Source organism: Neovison vison, chromosome 7, assembly GCF_020171115.1.
Source record: "Neovison vison isolate M4711 chromosome 7, ASM_NN_V1, whole genome shotgun sequence".
Lineage (NCBI taxonomy): Eukaryota > Metazoa > Chordata > Mammalia > Carnivora > Mustelidae > Neogale > Neogale vison.
Window position 1 is genome coordinate 154,967,642 of NC_058097.1, and position 17,018 is coordinate 154,984,659.

Here is a 17,018-nt window from a genome sequence, read left to right on the forward strand (position 1 = left end):
CAGGAAGGGAAGTATTTCAGCTTGAGTAAACAACATATGCAAAATCACCAGGGAGGGTGGGGTTTTCAGCGCAACAAACATTTATTTAATTCCTATTTGCCAATCCTGAGCTAGGGCCTGGGAGTACAAAGTTAAGTAGGACAAGATTCTAGTCCTCTAGGCACCAACAGTCTTGAAAAGGGAGGCAAAGAGGTAAACTGGCATTTTCAGTACTAGATTGGAGTTACAATACTAGAGGTAGACACAGTACGCAGTGCAAAGGAGGAAGGGACCTAACATCTGCTGCCTACTTCTTTGTGTCAGGCACTCTATCAACTTCATTCCATTTAATTATTATTAATTATTGTTAGAGGCAGGTATTGATATTCCCACTTAACAGAGGAGGTAAAAGACTCAGGGAGATGGGCTTCTTCAACTTTCTTTCCTAGTCTACATCAGAACCAAGAATCAAACAGGCTTGGTTTGAAAAAATCTGGGATTTTTCTGCTATACAAAAATCAGCTAGCTGCAGAGAGCCTAAGTGGGGTGTTCAAAGAATCCTGGAAACCAAACAGGCAAAGGGAGTCAGGGGTCATGTTAAGGGCACAGAATATCTTAAGCAAAAGTGAAAGTGGGGAAGTGGAGGAAGGGTGAGGGAGAACAAGGGAGAATAAGCAATTTGTTACTCAGGAACAAACAGCAATGAAAGGATCAAGTTTGTGAGCCATAGCAAAAACCCGAACTTTATCAGTAAGCTTTGAAGGGTTTTAAGTAAATGACCTGATGGGATTTGCATTTTACTCTGGAAAAATGGTTCTGTGAGCATGCAGGAAGTAAGGACATCTTTTCAAGGGCCTCCTACAATTCAGAGAGGAGAAAATAATGGTTCTAAGCTAATTTAGTAGCAGTAGAGGTGGAGAAAAGTAAATGAGTTCTAGATATACTTAGGAAATGTAATTGGCAGGACTTGTGGATTGATAAAGATATATTTAAGAGGTGAAATCAGTAGGACTTATTGACAGTGGTAGTGGGAAGGGGAAAGTGAAGGAATAGGGAGTCTAGGATAACACTTGGGCTTCTGGCTTGATTGGAAGCAGCATAGTCTCATTTGCCAAGAAGGAACACCAGAGAATGGTTGGAATTGGGAAGGAGGAAGATGAAGTATTGAATATCATACACCTTGTATTTGAGGAATCATTGTCCAATAGTCTGATTCAGTGAGACGTTGATAGCTGTGGATACAGGTGACTGATTTGTTCCAGGAAATTTTGGGTAGATTGAAAAGAGCAGAAGGGTAAAGATAAAGCAGTGAAGTATACCAACATTCAGTGAGAAAGAAGAGAAAGAGAAAAAGGAAGAGGGAATGAAGGAGGAAGTGGGAATGGTCAGAAAAGAAGTTAAGCCCTGAAAGCTGAAGAAGGTGCAATAAACTGAGGAGACAACATGAAGAGAAACAGCATAGACAACTCTTAGAAAAAGCCTGGCTGAAAAGAGAAAGAAGAAAAGGTTGGGGGAGGGTGTTGGGAGTGGGGAGGCTCCCAAACAATATTAGTTACAGCATCATTAGAGAAACATGAAGCAGGAGTAGGGAGACCTGAGCATGATGGAGCATGGTAGAGTTGAGAGTCAAGTCAAGCTCACAGCATTTTAGGGTTAGGGGGATAAGCTGTCTGTAGCAGTCTATGGTTGAAGGTTCAGCACGGCTTCCAACAGTGCAGAATAAGGGACCAAGCCACCAGCTGTGGGGCAGGGGACAGGTTCACTCTCCCAGCAGGAAAGGGTCAAGGATTGATTAATGTCTTCAACAGAGCTGGGAAGTTAGGTGTTCCCCAGCCTGTCACAGGATCCCAGCCAGGGCCAGAGCAGAAACCCTGTCCCTGCACCTCTTCATTCAGACAGGACTCATGGCAGCCATGGGTTACCTAGGGAAAAGGCAGGCATCAGACCTGGGCCTGTCCGTACCAGCACTAACGGACTAAGCCCCCTTACCTTGTATTTACATTTTAGTACCCCATCAGAACTGCCCTCAAGTTCATCTTTGAACTCCCCATATTCATAAAAATGTGCACACCCTTCCCTTCCATACTCACGTCGAAGAGTCCTGCTCCACGCTGCTGGTAGAGCCTTGGGTTGAGAAAGCCAAGAGGGGGATGGCCGTTGAGGATTCTATGTTCATTTATCAGGGATAGGACCCCACCAAATACTGGAGTAGAGGCCTGCAAGAATGAAGGAATAAATGGAGGTTAGGGGCTCATAGTGATTGGATTTGAGGGAGGGATGTTTGAAAGGATCAGAGGTCTCTGAGGAGTCAGGGGTTCTGGTTACCAGGTCTTATAGAGGGTGAGGATAGTTTCTGAGTAGGGGGTTTGGACCCAGGCTGATTTCTTACCGAAGTGCCAGATACCCATGGAATGGGCACGCTGTTGCTGACCACCCAGTAGCCATCAGAGAGTGCAGCCACATCTGGATAGGCACGGCCACTGGCATTGAAATAACTGGATGGTGGTAAGTGGGGACTGGAGCTGAGGAACTGGGCTACAGCTTCCTCCTGAAAGATGTTGTTGAGTGAGTATTGTCTGCTGACCGAGGATCCCTCCCACCCATCCATCCACACAAACACATACACATACCTGGTATGAAGGCTGTGGGAACACATTGCTGAAGCCACCACCACTGATATAGTCAACGATCTCACTTGTGACTCGGAATGGATTCTGGAAGGATGTGCCTCCCACCGTGGTGACATAGGGGCTGAGAGCAGAAAACAGCACAGATTGTATGGGTCCCAAGGGGGCCTCCAAAATGTATGGAGATGGTTAAGTATGAGCTAGCTCTTGATAGAGGGGCTAGACTCTGTGGGGAAGCAGGTACATGGGGAAGACTAAGATTCTGAGCCCTCAAGGCATGGCCTGAGGTAACAGTGTATACTTTTGTCTACAGAACATTCACCAAATTTTCTCCTAAAATGCCTGGGAACTGAGAAGAGGAATACTGGGAAATGCATTCCACTCAGAAGCCATGAGGCCTAGACCTATAGGAAGAAGGGAATGCAGCAATCAGAGCTGTTAAACAGGTCTTAGCTACAGAAGCACCTGGTGGCACCAAGGCAAAAGTTCCAGATCATGAACCTGTAGACGAAGACTGGTGGTCACAGGTAAGTGGTGGGCTGGGGTGCTTACCTGGATGCAGGGAAGCTTAAGTGGTAGGCGGGGGTGCTTACCTGGATGCAGGGAAGCTGGGACGGAACTGGTGTCGCCCAGAGACAGACCAACACCCAGCTCCACTGTCACCTGGGAGAAAGACCAAGTTTAGCACTCAGATTAATTGGTCAAAGCTTGATATATGGGTTCAGATGTCAAAGATGGAAGTCAAGAGTTAGTCATTACTGCAAGAGATTAGAGTTTAGAGGTCAGATGAGTGGTCCCTATTGGGTTCAGATTGTAAGTCGGAGATCACAGGGCTCCCTGTTGGGTCAAAACTCCTGGTGAGTTAAGGTCTAAGTTTAGCGTAGAAGGTCACCTGAGGCAAAGAGCAGGGTAAGACCCCGAGCGGCTGCCTTCATGAGCTCCGTGTTGACCCGATGGATGTAGACGCTGCTGAGGGAGTCCTCATCATCTCCATAGCTCACGGTGTGTACATGTGGCAGGGCTGACTCATTACTGAGCAGCAGGAGCCATTGCAGGAAGGGCTCCTGTGACTCATGCCGGCCTGGATTTGGGGTGAGGGGAGGAGCACAAGGGCGGTCCTTTGGAAGGTTGCCAGGGTCTCCCTCTAGCTTATGGGATTCCCTTGAGGGAGCAGTGATCACCACTCACCACCACCTGTCTCCCCATCCACCAATTCCCTTGGCAGTACCTGGGCTACTGTAGACCCAGGTGGAGATGTTGGCACCGGCACTCATCAGGTACTCCACATCTAAACTGGCCTCAATCCCGGCCCGGCCCCGTCCCTGTTGTCCGACCACACGGGCTACTGATGCCTGGTGCGCGAACTTCCCACCAAAGAGGCGCATGAACTCGGCCAGGTCCGACTCATGGAAATACTGCTCCAGGAACTACAGAAGGAATCAGAGCAGGTATCACGGGTCAGAGGATGCAGCTGCAAGGTCAGGGCAGGGGACACTATTCCAGATAGGACGTGAGGACCCAGGAGAGGAGTCAGAGAACAAGGCCGGCCTGGAGAGGCAACTTGGATAGGGTGTCAGGACCCTGGAGGTGTCTGCCCAGCTCACCTGGGCACAGGCTTGGCTGTTGTTGGTTGTGCCAGAGCCCACGTCTTGTGCTGTCAAGTTGTATCGCTGACGGATCACGGATGGGGTCACCCCCAGGTGCAGGCCAACTGTCCCTGATACCTGTGGCTCAGGGCGTTGCCTCAGGGATGATGTGGGGGGAAAGCGGTGCAGCCCGCCCACTGTGAGGAGGGGTTAGGCTTAAGGAGGAGATCTTTTAGACTCCAACCCCGACTTTACCACTGACCCCACCCCAAGCCCCCATGGCACCTAAAATTTTCCAGCCCCTGGTTCTGCCTGCTTCAAACCCACCAACCCCACTGGGTGTTACCAAAGTCCACATGAGGGGCCAAGGCCTTCGGGAGCTTGTATGGACGTGGGGATCTTATAACATGGATCTCTGCTGGTCCCCCCACATAGCGATGAAACTCAGCCCCAGAGAGCAGCAGTTCTGCCTGTCTGGAGGTCAGAGATCAGAGAACAGAGATCAGAAACCACAGACCAGAGCAGAGGAAGCTACCTGAGCATCACTGCTCATCCTTATCTCCCTGTTAGCTCTCACCCACAAGCTCCCACCAGCTCTCAGCTCTCTCCCATTGAGGTGACTCGTTTCCCTGATGGCATGACTGGTACCCTCCATGGGGAAATCCTTCCGTCTCACCGGACACTCAGCCAGCAGGTCAGAAAGTCCTGTGTGGTCACTGATTGGCAGTTCCGGGCTCCAGCTGCCAAGAGCCATTTTTGGACTGTGCGGAGGGTCAGTGGTGATGGCCGGACCAGTTCAGCCACATCCTCTAGGGACAGGTATTTTCCTGCAGGAATTCAGTAGAGGATCTTGCCTTCATTCATTGCTTTTCCAAGTTGCTCATTTTGGACCTCAACCAGGAGACATTGGGATTTCCCAGGGACCCTGGAACAGGGTCATCAGGGATAGGTGGAAACTTTCTAGCACAAAGGCAGGCTGTGCAGGTGAATGCTATATTTGGGGGCCAGGGGAAGAAAAGGCTGGGGAGACTTGGAATGCCATGGCCAGAAATATGGATTTTCCCTAAAGGCCAGAAGGTTGCAAATGCTGCATCAGAGCATGTATTGCCATAATTATAAACAATAAATGAGGTTAAAAATTAAAATTTTCCATATTAAGTTTATTTCTGAGTAAAAGTTTTCCAAACTTTTAGAACCAATTATAAGGTAACATCTAATTCAATTTCAGTCTTCATACTTATTGATTTTAAGCTTAACATGATGGTGAGTCACTATTTTCCTGCACAGTGCTATGTACACAGCTCCAGGGTGAATCTGAGACTGCCCTCTCACACACATACCAGTGCCCCTCCCCAACCATGAAGGGCTTCTTGCAAGGGAGGGACACCATCCAGCATGACCACTGGAACAGAACACTGTTTTAGAGCAGAGTAGGGAGCAGAGTGGGGAGTGGGGTGGACCACTGGGGACTGGGCAGCAGTCTGGGTGCAAGAATAAACAAATGAGTGGGCGGTTACAAGCAATGGTAAAAAGCAGATGACTCCAAAGGCTCTTTGAGAGCCAGAACTGGAAATGAGAGTTCTGGAGCCTGACTGGAGGAGGAAACAAGTGTGGTTTTGAGGGTGGGGAATGAGCACCTATCTGTACTGGGTACTACTTCCCATGTGTCTGCAAGTAGTAGAGTCAGCATCTGAATCCAGATTTGTTTCCACAGCCTGTGCTCTTAACTTTCAGGTTTCAAGCCTGATAAACATAGGTCAAAAGTTTTGGGGGGAAGAATTTGAGTGAGTTTTGGACAGTTTACTTCCAGATCCCTTTTATTAAATTCAGAAACTGCTTGAGAGTCACAGCCATTCAACTGCCCTGTATCACCACCTTCCTCAGCACCAAGAGCATGACCTTGACATTATGTGTGCCATCCCACAGTCAGCCCAGCCCGGGGTCCTTTCACAACATCCCACTTCCCAGTCCCAATCCCTATTCCCATAGGCACCATAATGAGGAGAGCCAGGATCCGACACAGCCTGCACCAGCTCAGACAATCTTTTCACGTTCTGCTGTCTCAGGGCAAAAGTGAGACTCAGGTCTTCCTCGGAGTCTACACGGCCCAGGGACACCCAGCCTGGAGGCAACCTGCAGAGTCAGAGGTCAGGAACATGGGCTTTGTTAGTGTGGGCATGGGAAATATTAGTCATGGAAGGTTCAGGATTAGGGGCTGAGACCTGGGGTAGGATCCCAGAGGCAGATATGGCTCACAGGAGGTGAATGATTGGGGACTGAGCCTGGGAACCTGGGGATAAAACTATGGAGTGGGTACCAGGAGCTGGTAAGGGGTGAGGGAGTCTGGGCCAAGACACTGCGCACAGGACAGGGCCTAGGGAAGGGGGCAGTGTGTGCTAAGTCAACTCACGTCCGCTGCTGGTCCGGCTCCGGGCTGTAACTGCATTTGCCGGTGACGAAGAGGGCAAGGAGCCCTAGGAAGCTGCAGAGGCGGCAGGCGGGTTTCAGCGGGAGCCGGACTGCCACCGTATTCCCACCCTCCAACATAATCCCCTCCTCCCGGGGTCCTCTAATTTCTCACCAGGTTCCTAGTCTCATGTTGCCTTTCTGGAGATCCGCTGTCATGTGACAGATCACATGAGCCTTATATTCCACCACCACCACCACCACCACCACCACCACCACCACGTGGCTGCCTAGAAACTGGTGCCCTGCTGGCTCCTCCTCCAAATGGGTGGGGCTGCGACTGGATCGTTCTTCTGTGGCTCCCAGAACACTGGGTTCATACAGGGCTCCCCCTAGCTGCTAGAGGCCAGCTGGCACTCACCAAGGGGTATAGGGGAGCACTTAAGAAAGGGGCTCTGGGGGCGCCTAGGTGGCTCAGTGGGTTAAGCCGCTGCCTTCGGCTCAGGTCATGATCTCAGGGTCCTGGGATCGAGTCCCGCATCGGGCTCTCTGCTCAGCAGGGAGCCTGTTTCCCTCTCTCTCTCTGCCTGCCTCTCCATCTACTTGTGATTTCTCTCTGTCAAATAAATAAATAAAATCTTAAAAAAAAAAAAAAAAAGAAAGGGGCTCTGGTGGGGCACCTGGGTGGCTCAGTGGGTTAAGCAGGGAGCCTGCTTCCCCCCTCTCTCTGTCTACCTCTCTACCTACTTGAGATCTCTGTCAAATAAATACATAAAATCTTAAAAAAAAAAAAAGAAAAGAAAAGAAAGGTGATCTGGGGCACACAGACCTACAGACCGGGGTTCCTCCTTGGTTGTACGGTATCAAGAAAGCCTAGGTTTCATTTAGAATATGGAAGTGGTTAGATCTAAAGTGCTCTGCCTCGTGGGATTGCAGTGAACATTTACAGAGAAAAAAACAGGCACACTGCTCAGCAGAGAGCCTGGTGTGGCAAAGGCTTAAAAGATGTGGGCTTTTCTTACATGTGGATTCTCAGGCCTAGCTGGTTATCCCCAAGATCTTTCCTTACCCAGCCAATTCCTCTCTAGGTCACTGCCTCAAGGAAGCCCTTGCTGTCTGCCTTCTGTCTGGCTTTCAACCCTTGTGAATGGGAAAGGCCAACTGCAGAGATGTGACCATCAGCCTCAGGCTTGGGCTCCCAGTGCTGTCCCCACCCTAGATGCCTCTGTGTCCACCACCCCTCCGTGCCCCCTGAGGTGTCCACAGTGTATCAGTTGTCTTGCAATCATCCTCCATCCCCATGGCCCCCACAGAATACAGCCGGACACTGGATACAAACTGCAGTTTATTAAGGCTCCAGAGTGAGAATTGGCACTTGGTTCTGTGCAGGGGCAGGGGTGTCAATAGAACCCAAGAGAGCTGGGCCCAAACAAGTTGGAGGGACCTCCCCCATTCCCCTACCCCCCAATAAATAAAGTCTCAGCTCCACCTCAGGGTGCTGGTGCAGGGCAGGAAGCCCTCACTGAGGAGAACCCAGGGCTGCTGCCTCCTTATTTCTCCCCACATTGGACCTGTCCCCAGGTCAGTGCCCCCACAGAGCCTCTGTGGCACTATGCTCTGACAGAGCTGGGTGAGACGTGGGACCTGCCCCCACTGGAGGGGTTCAGGATGGGAAGCTGGCCTCCCCCGTGGTCAGTCATGGTCCGAGGCTGCCAAGGGCAGGCTCAGATGGGGCCTGCATTGGGGACACTGTGCGCATCCCAGGTCGGGGCCCAGCCTGGGCCACAGCTAGATGTGCAGCTCTGTGTCATCAGGTGGCTCCAGGCCAGACTCTGCACTGAGAGCTGAGGCTGAGGGACCCTGGGCTACCCCAAATGGTGAGACAACGGGTGACCGAGCAGCCAGAGGAGAGAGTGAAGGTGAGAAGCTGGGAGACATGGCAGCTGAGGATAGGGAGCCTTCATGGCTGATAGGGGAGCGGTGAGAGGCTGGTGGGAAGATGGCCCGGGTTGCTGCCGTGCTGGCTGGTTTCGGGGGCACAGACTTGGCTCCTGGGTGGGCCACAGCAGTGATGAGGGGCGGCGGGTCAATACGGGGAGCCGGGGGACACGGCCGAGCTTCATCCTTGAGCCGGGCAATCTCTGTGAAGACACTGGCCAGTGGCTGGAACTGAGGGCACCAGCTCAGCAGGTAGTCCCAGTTATAGCTGCCACGGAGCTCCTCCTCACCAGCCACAATGGCTGTCAGTGCACCTGCCACACATGGCTTGCCATCTGCTGGGAAGCCATAGTCCCCGGTGGGTGCAGGGCTCAGGCCACAGCCCCCGAGGAAGGCTGTGGCAGTGGCTGGTGGGCCCTCTTCTCGGTACAGAGTGGCTCCTGTACCTGGCAGCAGCAGCCCTGCCTTGCGGCCCTTATACCAGGTGTCAGGGGCAGGTGGCTCACAGGATGTATCGCTCAGTCCATCTGCATCTTGCTGGATGCCAGAGTCTGGGCCACGGGCAGCCAAGGAAGAAGCCACACTGGCCACACGTGGGAATTCATTGATCATGCGGATCTCGTCATCCTCTGCAGCCTCTGCTGAGCCTCGGCCACTGGAGTGTGAAGGGTCTAAGGAGCCACCTCGGGGGTAGGGTCCTCCAGCTCCTGGCCCACCATAGCTGGGGAGTGTCTGGTGATAGAGGTGCTCTGAGGGCGGTGGGCTGGGTGGCTCTCGGCCTAGCTTCTGCAGAGAGCCACTGGCCAGGGGTGCTGCCTGTGACATTGGACCAGGTGCTGCCTCAGCCTTGCGGCTACGGGCCCGCACCAGCCCCAGGACCAAGGCTGCAAGCGCAAGCACCACCACAACTCCTAGGGAGGCCGCCACAGCCCCCACCAACAGTAGGTTGAGGTCGGGTGCCAGACCTAGTGCAGTGTGGGTGATATCCACAGTCACGGGCACTGTGGCACTCCGGGAACCAGGTAGAGGCCCCCGTGCCACCACCTCCAGCCTCAGCTCCCGTGGTGCCTCACGCCGTGTCCGGCCTCCATTCCCAGAAGTGCCTGTTCCACTGCCTGGTGCCCGGCTGTCCACTCGAAGGTACAGGGCGCCTGTAGTCTGGTTGATACCAAAATAGGGGGAAGAGGTGGCAAGGGAGTAGAGCACCAGGCCATCAGCACCTCCATCCTCATCTGTGGCCTGCACATGACCCAGGCTATAGCCACGCCGGGCACCTTCTGGCACTTGGAAGTGGAAAGCTGGAGCCAGGAATACTGGGTCATACTCATCCTCCCCTGTCACTAGCACTGACACAGTGACAGAGGCTGAGAGATTCCCAGCATCGGCAGCACCCACCAGCAGCTGGAAGCTTCCGGTGTGCTCATAGTCAAAGGCCACTCGTGCCCGCAACTCCCCTGTTGAGCTATTCAGTGCAAATGCCTCGCGGCCCTCAGGTCCTGGCCCGGCCTCCAGCAGGCTGTAGTGGAGCCTCCCGAAAGCCCCAGCATCCCCATCAATCGCATGCAGAGTGGTCACAAGAGTTCCTGGAGGCTGATTCTCTGCCAGGCTGGTGCTGAGCAAGCTCAGTGGGAAGATGGGGCCATGGTCATTCACATCCTGGACCTCGATGGTCACTGGTGCCAGAGCAAAGTGTACCCCAGCAGGGTCGGCAGCCTGCACTACAAGTTGATGTCGAACCTGGGTCTCACAGTCCAAGGGGCGGGCGAGTCGCAAGACACCTGAGCTCTCATCCAGTTCGAAAAGGCCAGAAGGGTCGCCTGAGCTAACGGTGAAACGCACAAGGCCATGAGGACCTGGGTCAGCGTCAGAGGCCTCCACATGCAGCAGCTCAGCGCCAACGGGTGTGTCCTCGGGAACTGCCATGCGGTATGATGCATGAGTGAAGACAGGGGGGTTGTCATTGACATCCAGCACAGTGACAGTGACAGGCACAGCTGAACTCCGAGGGGGCTGCCCCCGGTCAGCTGCAGCCACAGTTAAGTTGTACTGGGTTAAACTTTCAAAGTCTAGAGGCTCAAGCAACACCAGGCAGCCCAGTGCCCGGGGGCCTAGTCCACTACCTTCCTCACTCTCAGCCAGCCGGGGTTCTAGCTGGAAGACTCGGCCCCGGTTGCCACTGACGATGCTATAGTCCATGGTGGCATGGGTGCGGCTTCCATCAGCGTCTGTGGCCTCCAGGGTGAGCAGGGTGGAACCAGGGGGAAGATCCTCATTCACAGCCACACGGTAGTGTGGCAATGTGAAGCTAGGGGTGTGGTCATTCTGGTCCTGCAGCTGCACATGCACTGTGGCTCGTGCTGCCCGGCCTGGCAACCCATGATCTCGTGCTTCCAGCACCACGTCCACCACTCCTGGCCCCTCCTGGCCCAAAGCCACTGTTCCCACTGTTGTGAACAAGGTCCCTAAGATGAGAAGGGAGTGAAGAGAAATATGCATTCAGCACAGACTGTGAGCAGAGGGTGATCCTTTGGGGGCCTAGGAAATGGCTTTGGAAGTCAGACTCCATGGAATGGCCTGTGTGCTGGGAGTTTATGGAATGATCTCCAGGATTTATGAAATGGCTTTTGACATGCAGTCAGAACAGAGCTTAAATTAGAGACAGGGAGGTGGGGGCGGGGGAATCTTTTCACTGGGTCAGAGATCCAGGAGTTAAGAATTCAGGCAAATTCTAGGAATGGAGTAAAAATATGGCCAGTGATGGTCAAAGATAAGGGGGTCAAATCCTGGGAAGGACGTACCATTGTTGGGGTCAACACTGAAGCCCTCAGCAGGGGAAGCCAGGTGGTAGGAAATGTGACCATTGGCTCCTGAATCCTGGTCAGTGGCAGAGACGGAGAGAATGGCACTGCCTGGAGGTGTGTTTTCAAGCAGTGTCACCTGGGGAGTGAGGAAAAGTGTTTATGGCCAAGTTTCCCAGCTGCCCTATTGTCCTCTCAGCCTATATTCTGGAGCTTGGTCCCATGAAGCCTGCTTGGCATCCATCATCCATGCCATCTTGAAGCCCATGCTCAATGTCCAAACTGCCCACCTTCCTCCACTTCTGAGCACAAGATGAAGAACCTGGACATAGTTCTAGGACTTGGAAGGCTAGTTTGACATGGGACCCTCCCATCCTCAGGGCTCCATCCTCAGGTCAGTTCCAACATCCAGCCCACTCAGACACTTCTAGACTCGCCACTTCCAATGTGAACAACCCTGGGCCAGGTGTGGGGTCAGCTCGGGGCATCAGTACCTGGTAGAGGCTCTGTGAGAAGGCAGGTGCATTGTCATTGACATCCTCCACAAACACTGTGAGGTTAGCACGGCCCTCATGAGGCCCATCATGTGCCAGCAGCTGCAAGTGGTAGCGGTCACATTGCTCAAAGTCCAGGGGGCCCGTGAGGGAGAGGCGGCCTCCATAGCGACCTATGCTGAAGGGATCCTGGGGTCCGGATGGGCTCAGCACATACCACAGCACTGGTCCTGAGTCCACATCATTCCCTGTTACCTGTGCAATCTCCGAGCCCAACAGTGCATCTGCAATACATGGGACAAGTGTGTTTGGCATGGTCCAAGACACCCCTGGAGCCCAAGGGTGGGGTAAAGTGCTGCCTTACCACCTCTCACTTTACTGAGGCCTCACCTTCTGACACTTGGAGCTCCCAGGGCTGGGGGATGGTGGGGCGATTATCATTGGTGTCGATGACCATCACCGTCAGGGTAGCTGAGCCCACTAGGGCTGGGCTTCCTCTGTCTGTGGCCATCAGTACCAGCCTGGACACAGAGCACAATCAGGGATGGGGCCTGGGGATGAGGGAGAACCCTGGGCAGGGCTAGGAGAACTCCTGAGAGTCTGGGAATCTGGGGGACCAGGATGTGGCCTAGAGACTGAGAGGGATTCAGGACAGGGCTTGAAACTGGATGGAGCCAGGATGGTGTCTTGGAATCTAAAGGGCCAGGCCTTACTGTGTTTCAGCCCAGATCTCACGGTCCAGGATGGCTGTAGTAGTAATAGTGCCTGTGGCTGGGTCTACGTGGAACAATCCCCGTGCTGGCTGGGATGCGGCCAGGCTGTAGGAGATCTGTCCGCTGGGGCCTTGGTCTAGGTCATCTGCCTCCACCTGGTGGGAGGAGGAGGCTGCTGGCACTGGGCTGGCCACAGACAAGTCTGGCCAGCCCTGTCCCCCATCTCCTCATCATATCCCACACCTGCAGCAGGGGTCCCTCTAAGGGCCTGGACTCAGGCAGGAAGGCCACGTAGTGGGGACGCAGGAAGCGGGGAGCATTGTCATTGGCATCTTGCAGGGTTAGGGTCAGCACGGAGAAAGCAAAGGCTCCCCCGCTCTCTGCTTGCAGCACCAGTCGCAGTCGTGGGTTGGCTTCAAAGTCCAGGCCCTCTGCTGATCGAACAGTGATGGCTCCTGAGGGAGGCAGAAAGCATCACAGATAGCCCTTGCTTGCCCTGGAGCCTCCCTTTCTGTTGCCCCTTCCTCAAGGGCAGACCCCCCCCCCATCTAGGGCCTTTTCAGGCCCAAAGAGGATCTCCCCCAGGAGCCTGTCGTCTCACAGAGCCCCTGCTCCTGCCCTTTACCTGTACTCGGCTGGATGGAAAATGTCCCTTTCTCATTCCCACTGAGAATGCTGTAAGTGATTGGTCCACTTGAGCCCCCCGCATGGATAGCCTTAGGGGAGACAATGGGAGTCCCTGCAGAGAGGATGACATTGGTTGAAATGTTGAGCACTGAAAGAGTTTACAAGACATTTTTAGTGAGTAACCCCAGCCTATCCAGAGATACAAAGCTGGGAGACATGGTTGAGGACCCACCTGGGGGAGCATTCTCACGGAGCATGGCTTCACTACTAGCCCGAGGAAAGCGAGGTCCACGCTCAGACTCCCCCTGCAACCCAACAATGACCACACCAGTGGCAGAGCGAGCTGGACGGCCAAGGTCAGTGGCCACGACGAAGAGGACACGATCTCGGGGGCCCAGGGCTACAGGTGAGCGGGCCACACGTATTTCACCAGTGTAGGAGTCCACAGTGGTGCCAGGAGGTGGTGTGCCTGCCAGCCGGTATAGGATGGAGGCATTAGCACCAGCATCACGGTCTTCAGCTCGCAGAGTGGCCAGAGCCAGGGTCGGGGTGCTAAGGCTGGGACCTGGGCGGGGCAGGCGCAGCCTCAGGGGACTGGTGGGGAAGATGGGTGCATGGTCATTGACATCACGCACAGTGATGGTGACAGGTACCGTGGTGCTCAGGGGCCCAGCAGCTGCACCATCCACTGCACTCACAGAAAAGGCATAGCTGGGACACTGCTCTCTGTCTAGGGCTGTGGCTGTGCGTAATTCCCCAGAGTTGGGCTCTAGCAGAAACGCTCCTGCTGCACCTGTACCCAGGTAGTAGGTCACACGGCCATTGGCCCCAGCGTCAGGGTCATGAGCCTGTAGCTGCAGCAACAAGGACCCTGCAGGTGCATCTTCAGGCACCTCCACAGAGTAGGCAGGCACAGGGAAGGCTGGGGCATGGTCATTGGCATCCAGCACTGTTACTGTCACAAGCAGAGTGGCACTGAGAGCTGGCTGGCCTCCATCCCGGGCCTCTATTCGCAGCTGGAATGCTGGCTCCACCTCTCGGTCTAGTGGCCTCATGGTGCCAAACTCCCCAGAAGCTAGGTCTAGGACAAAGGCTCCTGATGGGTCCCCATCTGCAGAGAAGTACATGTGCACATAGACAAAGATGTGTCAGTCTATGGGAGCAAGGGTGATTTATAGGCAACAGTAAATGGGAAGGGGTAGAGAGGAGAGAAACTGGGAGAAAGGCAGAAAAGAGAACCACAGACGGTAAAGGAGAATACTATAAAGCAGCTGTTCTCAGAGTGTGGTCTGGGGACTCCTTTCAGGGAGTATATAATCAAAACTAGTTTCTAGAAATATTAAAACACTATATGTCTTTGTTAATTCTTAGTATCTCACAAATGTACAGTAGAGTCTGAATGCTGCATGACAAACGATGACATCACTTGGGTAGTAATGCAACGTGTGCTTACAGTTTCTTATGTCTTCTAGAATATAGAAAGTTTAGAGCATAAACGTATTTTCAGAGATTCATTCAGTTTTTTGTTGTTGCTGTTGTTTTAAAGATTTTATTTGACAGAGAAAGAGAGAGAGAGAGAGTGCACGAGTGTGCACAAGCACAGGAGCAGCAGGTAGAGGGAGAAGCGGTTCCCTGCTGAGCCCAACATGGGGCTCGATCCCAGAACCCCGGGATTATGACCTGAGCTGAAGGCAGATGCTTAACCGACTTAGCCACCCAGGCACCTGACTCATTCGGTTTTTACTTGCTTTTAGTTACGCCTGCTATAATCTTTGCTGTCCAACAAATTATTTGAACTTCTAATATTTCCTTGTGCCTATAAAGAAATACAGTAAGCAGGATATTCACTGGCTTTTTACAATGGCATTTTAAGATTTTCTCAGCTTTAATATCTAATATAGCAAATACTGATGTCATGTGTTATTACATACATAAATACACACGTATTTATATTATATGTTTGTTATATTATTACATCAACAAATATTGATATCATGTACAAAACTCTTCAAGGTTCTCAAAAATTAAAAATATCGGGGCACCTGGGTGGCTCAGTGGGTTAAATCCTCTGCCTTCAGCTCAGGTCATGATCTCAGGGTCTTGGGATAAAGCCCCGCTCTCTTGCCCAGAGAGCACCAGGCTCTCTGCTCAGTGGGGAGCCTGTTTCCTCCCTCTCTCTCTGCCTGCCTCTCTGCCTACTTGTGATCTCTGTCTGTCAAATAAATAAATAAAATCTTTAAAAAAAATTAAAAATATCAAGGGTTACTCAGACTCTCAAAAAGTTTGAGAATAAGTGCTCCACAGGGAGAAACAAGAAAGAAAAAGGAAAGAAACAGAAAAATAGAAATAGAGACACAGAGAGACATAAAGAGCTGAAAAGGCATAGAAAGAGATACTCAAACACATATATGCATGATTGAAAAGGTAGAAGACCAAGAAAAGAGAAAGGAAACCTAGACACATTGAGGCTGACATAAGCACACAAAGAGTGGGTGCTAGGTTAGCAGGTATGGGACAGTTCTCACCCAGGATGCGGTAGCGCAGCTGCCCATTGGCTCCCACGTCTGGGTCAGAGGCCCGCAGCACCGTAAGGGTCTGGGGGTCCTGGCCCTCAGGCACCTCCAGGGAGAGGTGGGCACTCCCAAAGGTTGGGGCATGGTCATTTTCATCCTCTACAGTCACTCGCACTGTGACATGGGTCAGCAGTGGGGGTGAGCCCCTGTCCCGGGCATACACTGTGGGGAAGCAAAATCAGTAAGATGTAGCCTGCTCCCATCCATGGAGAAACCCACACAACACAGCATTCGCACATGTTCACCAGGTGCACATATGAACCAGAAAATGTCCGTCTCTCCACACTCTGCAAGTACATGGGTGCCTACATGTGTACATGCACACATAAATATACATGTCAGAAGACCTTTTTTTCTTCCCACTTCTCATACCTTACTGCATGCAAGATGGATCTTGGATTAGTGGTAGTGTGACAGAAAAGGCACTCAACAAGGTATCAAAAGATGTGGGTTCAGGTTCCAGCTCTACCACTTCCAAGCTGTGTGTTAGCTTGCACAAGTCACTTAACCTCTATGGTACTCACTACCAATATGCTTTTCTGTTAGATGACCACAGTATAATCTGAGGGAATCCTAAAGGACAGAGCTGTGGCATTATGTATTTGAGAGTTTGTGTGATCACAATGGCAACTGCCTAGAAGTCAGGTCACCTTGCCATCTGACCAACACTTCCCTCCCCAAAGGGATAGGAAAAATAACACGCTATGCTATAATAGGTGGAAGCTACTAGAAGGTAGTTTGGGGGTTCTGCCCAAGTAACACTGGTGCTTATAACACCCCAGGCTTTTCAGATCCAGTCAATGTGTACCTGTCAGGTTGATTTCCTCCTGCTCCTCCCGGTCCAGGGCCCGAAGAGTCGTGAGGACTCCAGTGTCTGGATCCAGGGAGAAGCTTTCGCCAGAGATGCCTCCATATGTCACCTGCCCGTTGGCCCCTGAGAAGGGGCAACATGGAGGGAGATCAGAGGGTAAATATAACCTTTCTTGCCCAGTTACCCTCTTCACTCATCCGCTCAGGTTTTACCTAGGTCTGGGTCGGTTGCCCGCAGAGTGAGTAGAGAAGTACCAGGCGGGCTGTTCTCACGCAGGAGGACACTGTACTCCTGCTGCTGGAAAGCGGGTGCCTCGTCGTTGACGTCAGCAACACTGACCGTCAGGAGCTGCGTGGCTGAGCGTGGCGGGGAGCCGTGGTCGGAGGCCACCACGGTCAGTACGTGCTCAGCTCGCTGTTCCCGGTCCAGGGACCGCACCACCGACAGCGCTCCTAGGTGAGCAGTA

The 17,018-nt window shown here is 52.7% G+C and overlaps 2 protein-coding genes across 2 annotated transcripts in view; both read right to left on the reverse strand.

The window, feature by feature from the left end:
* Positions 1–57: 57 nt before the first annotated feature.
* On the reverse strand, positions 58–6,884 carry TPP1 (tripeptidyl peptidase 1). The gene is made up of 13 exons (XM_044258732.1): positions 6,774–6,884; positions 6,603–6,674; positions 6,186–6,325; positions 4,869–5,019; positions 4,539–4,666; positions 4,211–4,389; positions 3,835–4,033; positions 3,499–3,687; positions 3,200–3,269; positions 2,610–2,730; positions 2,369–2,527; positions 2,070–2,195; positions 58–1,901 (listed from the first exon to the last, which is right to left on the reverse strand). The coding sequence occupies exons 1-13, from the start codon at positions 6,815–6,817 to the stop codon at positions 1,761–1,763; spliced, it is 1,719 nt and encodes a 572-aa protein (XP_044114667.1). The 5' UTR covers positions 6,818–6,884; the 3' UTR covers positions 58–1,760.
* Positions 6,885–7,931: 1,047 nt separating this feature from the next.
* DCHS1 (dachsous cadherin-related 1) overlaps positions 7,932–17,018 on the reverse strand; it is a 45,069-nt gene continuing 35,982 nt past the window's right edge. The window contains exons 11-21 of the mRNA XM_044258736.1: positions 16,765–17,004; positions 16,550–16,675; positions 15,694–15,903; positions 13,401–14,279; positions 13,167–13,280; positions 12,785–12,996; positions 12,542–12,696; positions 12,219–12,349; positions 11,829–12,112; positions 11,335–11,473; positions 7,932–10,998 (exon numbers count right to left, since the gene is read on the reverse strand). Of these exons, the coding sequence (XP_044114671.1) occupies positions 8,387–10,998; positions 11,335–11,473; positions 11,829–12,112; positions 12,219–12,349; positions 12,542–12,696; positions 12,785–12,996; positions 13,167–13,280; positions 13,401–14,279; positions 15,694–15,903; positions 16,550–16,675; positions 16,765–17,004 (5,102 nt within the window). The 3' untranslated portion in view covers positions 7,932–8,386. The remainder of the gene's footprint in view (positions 10,999–11,334; positions 11,474–11,828; positions 12,113–12,218; positions 12,350–12,541; positions 12,697–12,784; positions 12,997–13,166; positions 13,281–13,400; positions 14,280–15,693; positions 15,904–16,549; positions 16,676–16,764; positions 17,005–17,018) is intronic.

Coding starts and splice junctions, on each gene's coding strand:
- TPP1 (XM_044258732.1), bottom strand. CDS start 6,817: ATGACAGCGGATCTCCAGAAAGGCAACATGAGACTAGGAACCTG. Junction 4,390..4,538: donor GGCCCCTCATGTGGACTTTG/GTAACACCCAGT, acceptor CCCTCCTCACAG/TGGGCGGGCTGCACCGCTTT. Junction 1,902..2,069: donor GTGGAGCAGGACTCTTCGAC/GTGAGTATGGAA, acceptor CCTTTTCCCTAG/GTAACCCATGGCTGCCATGA.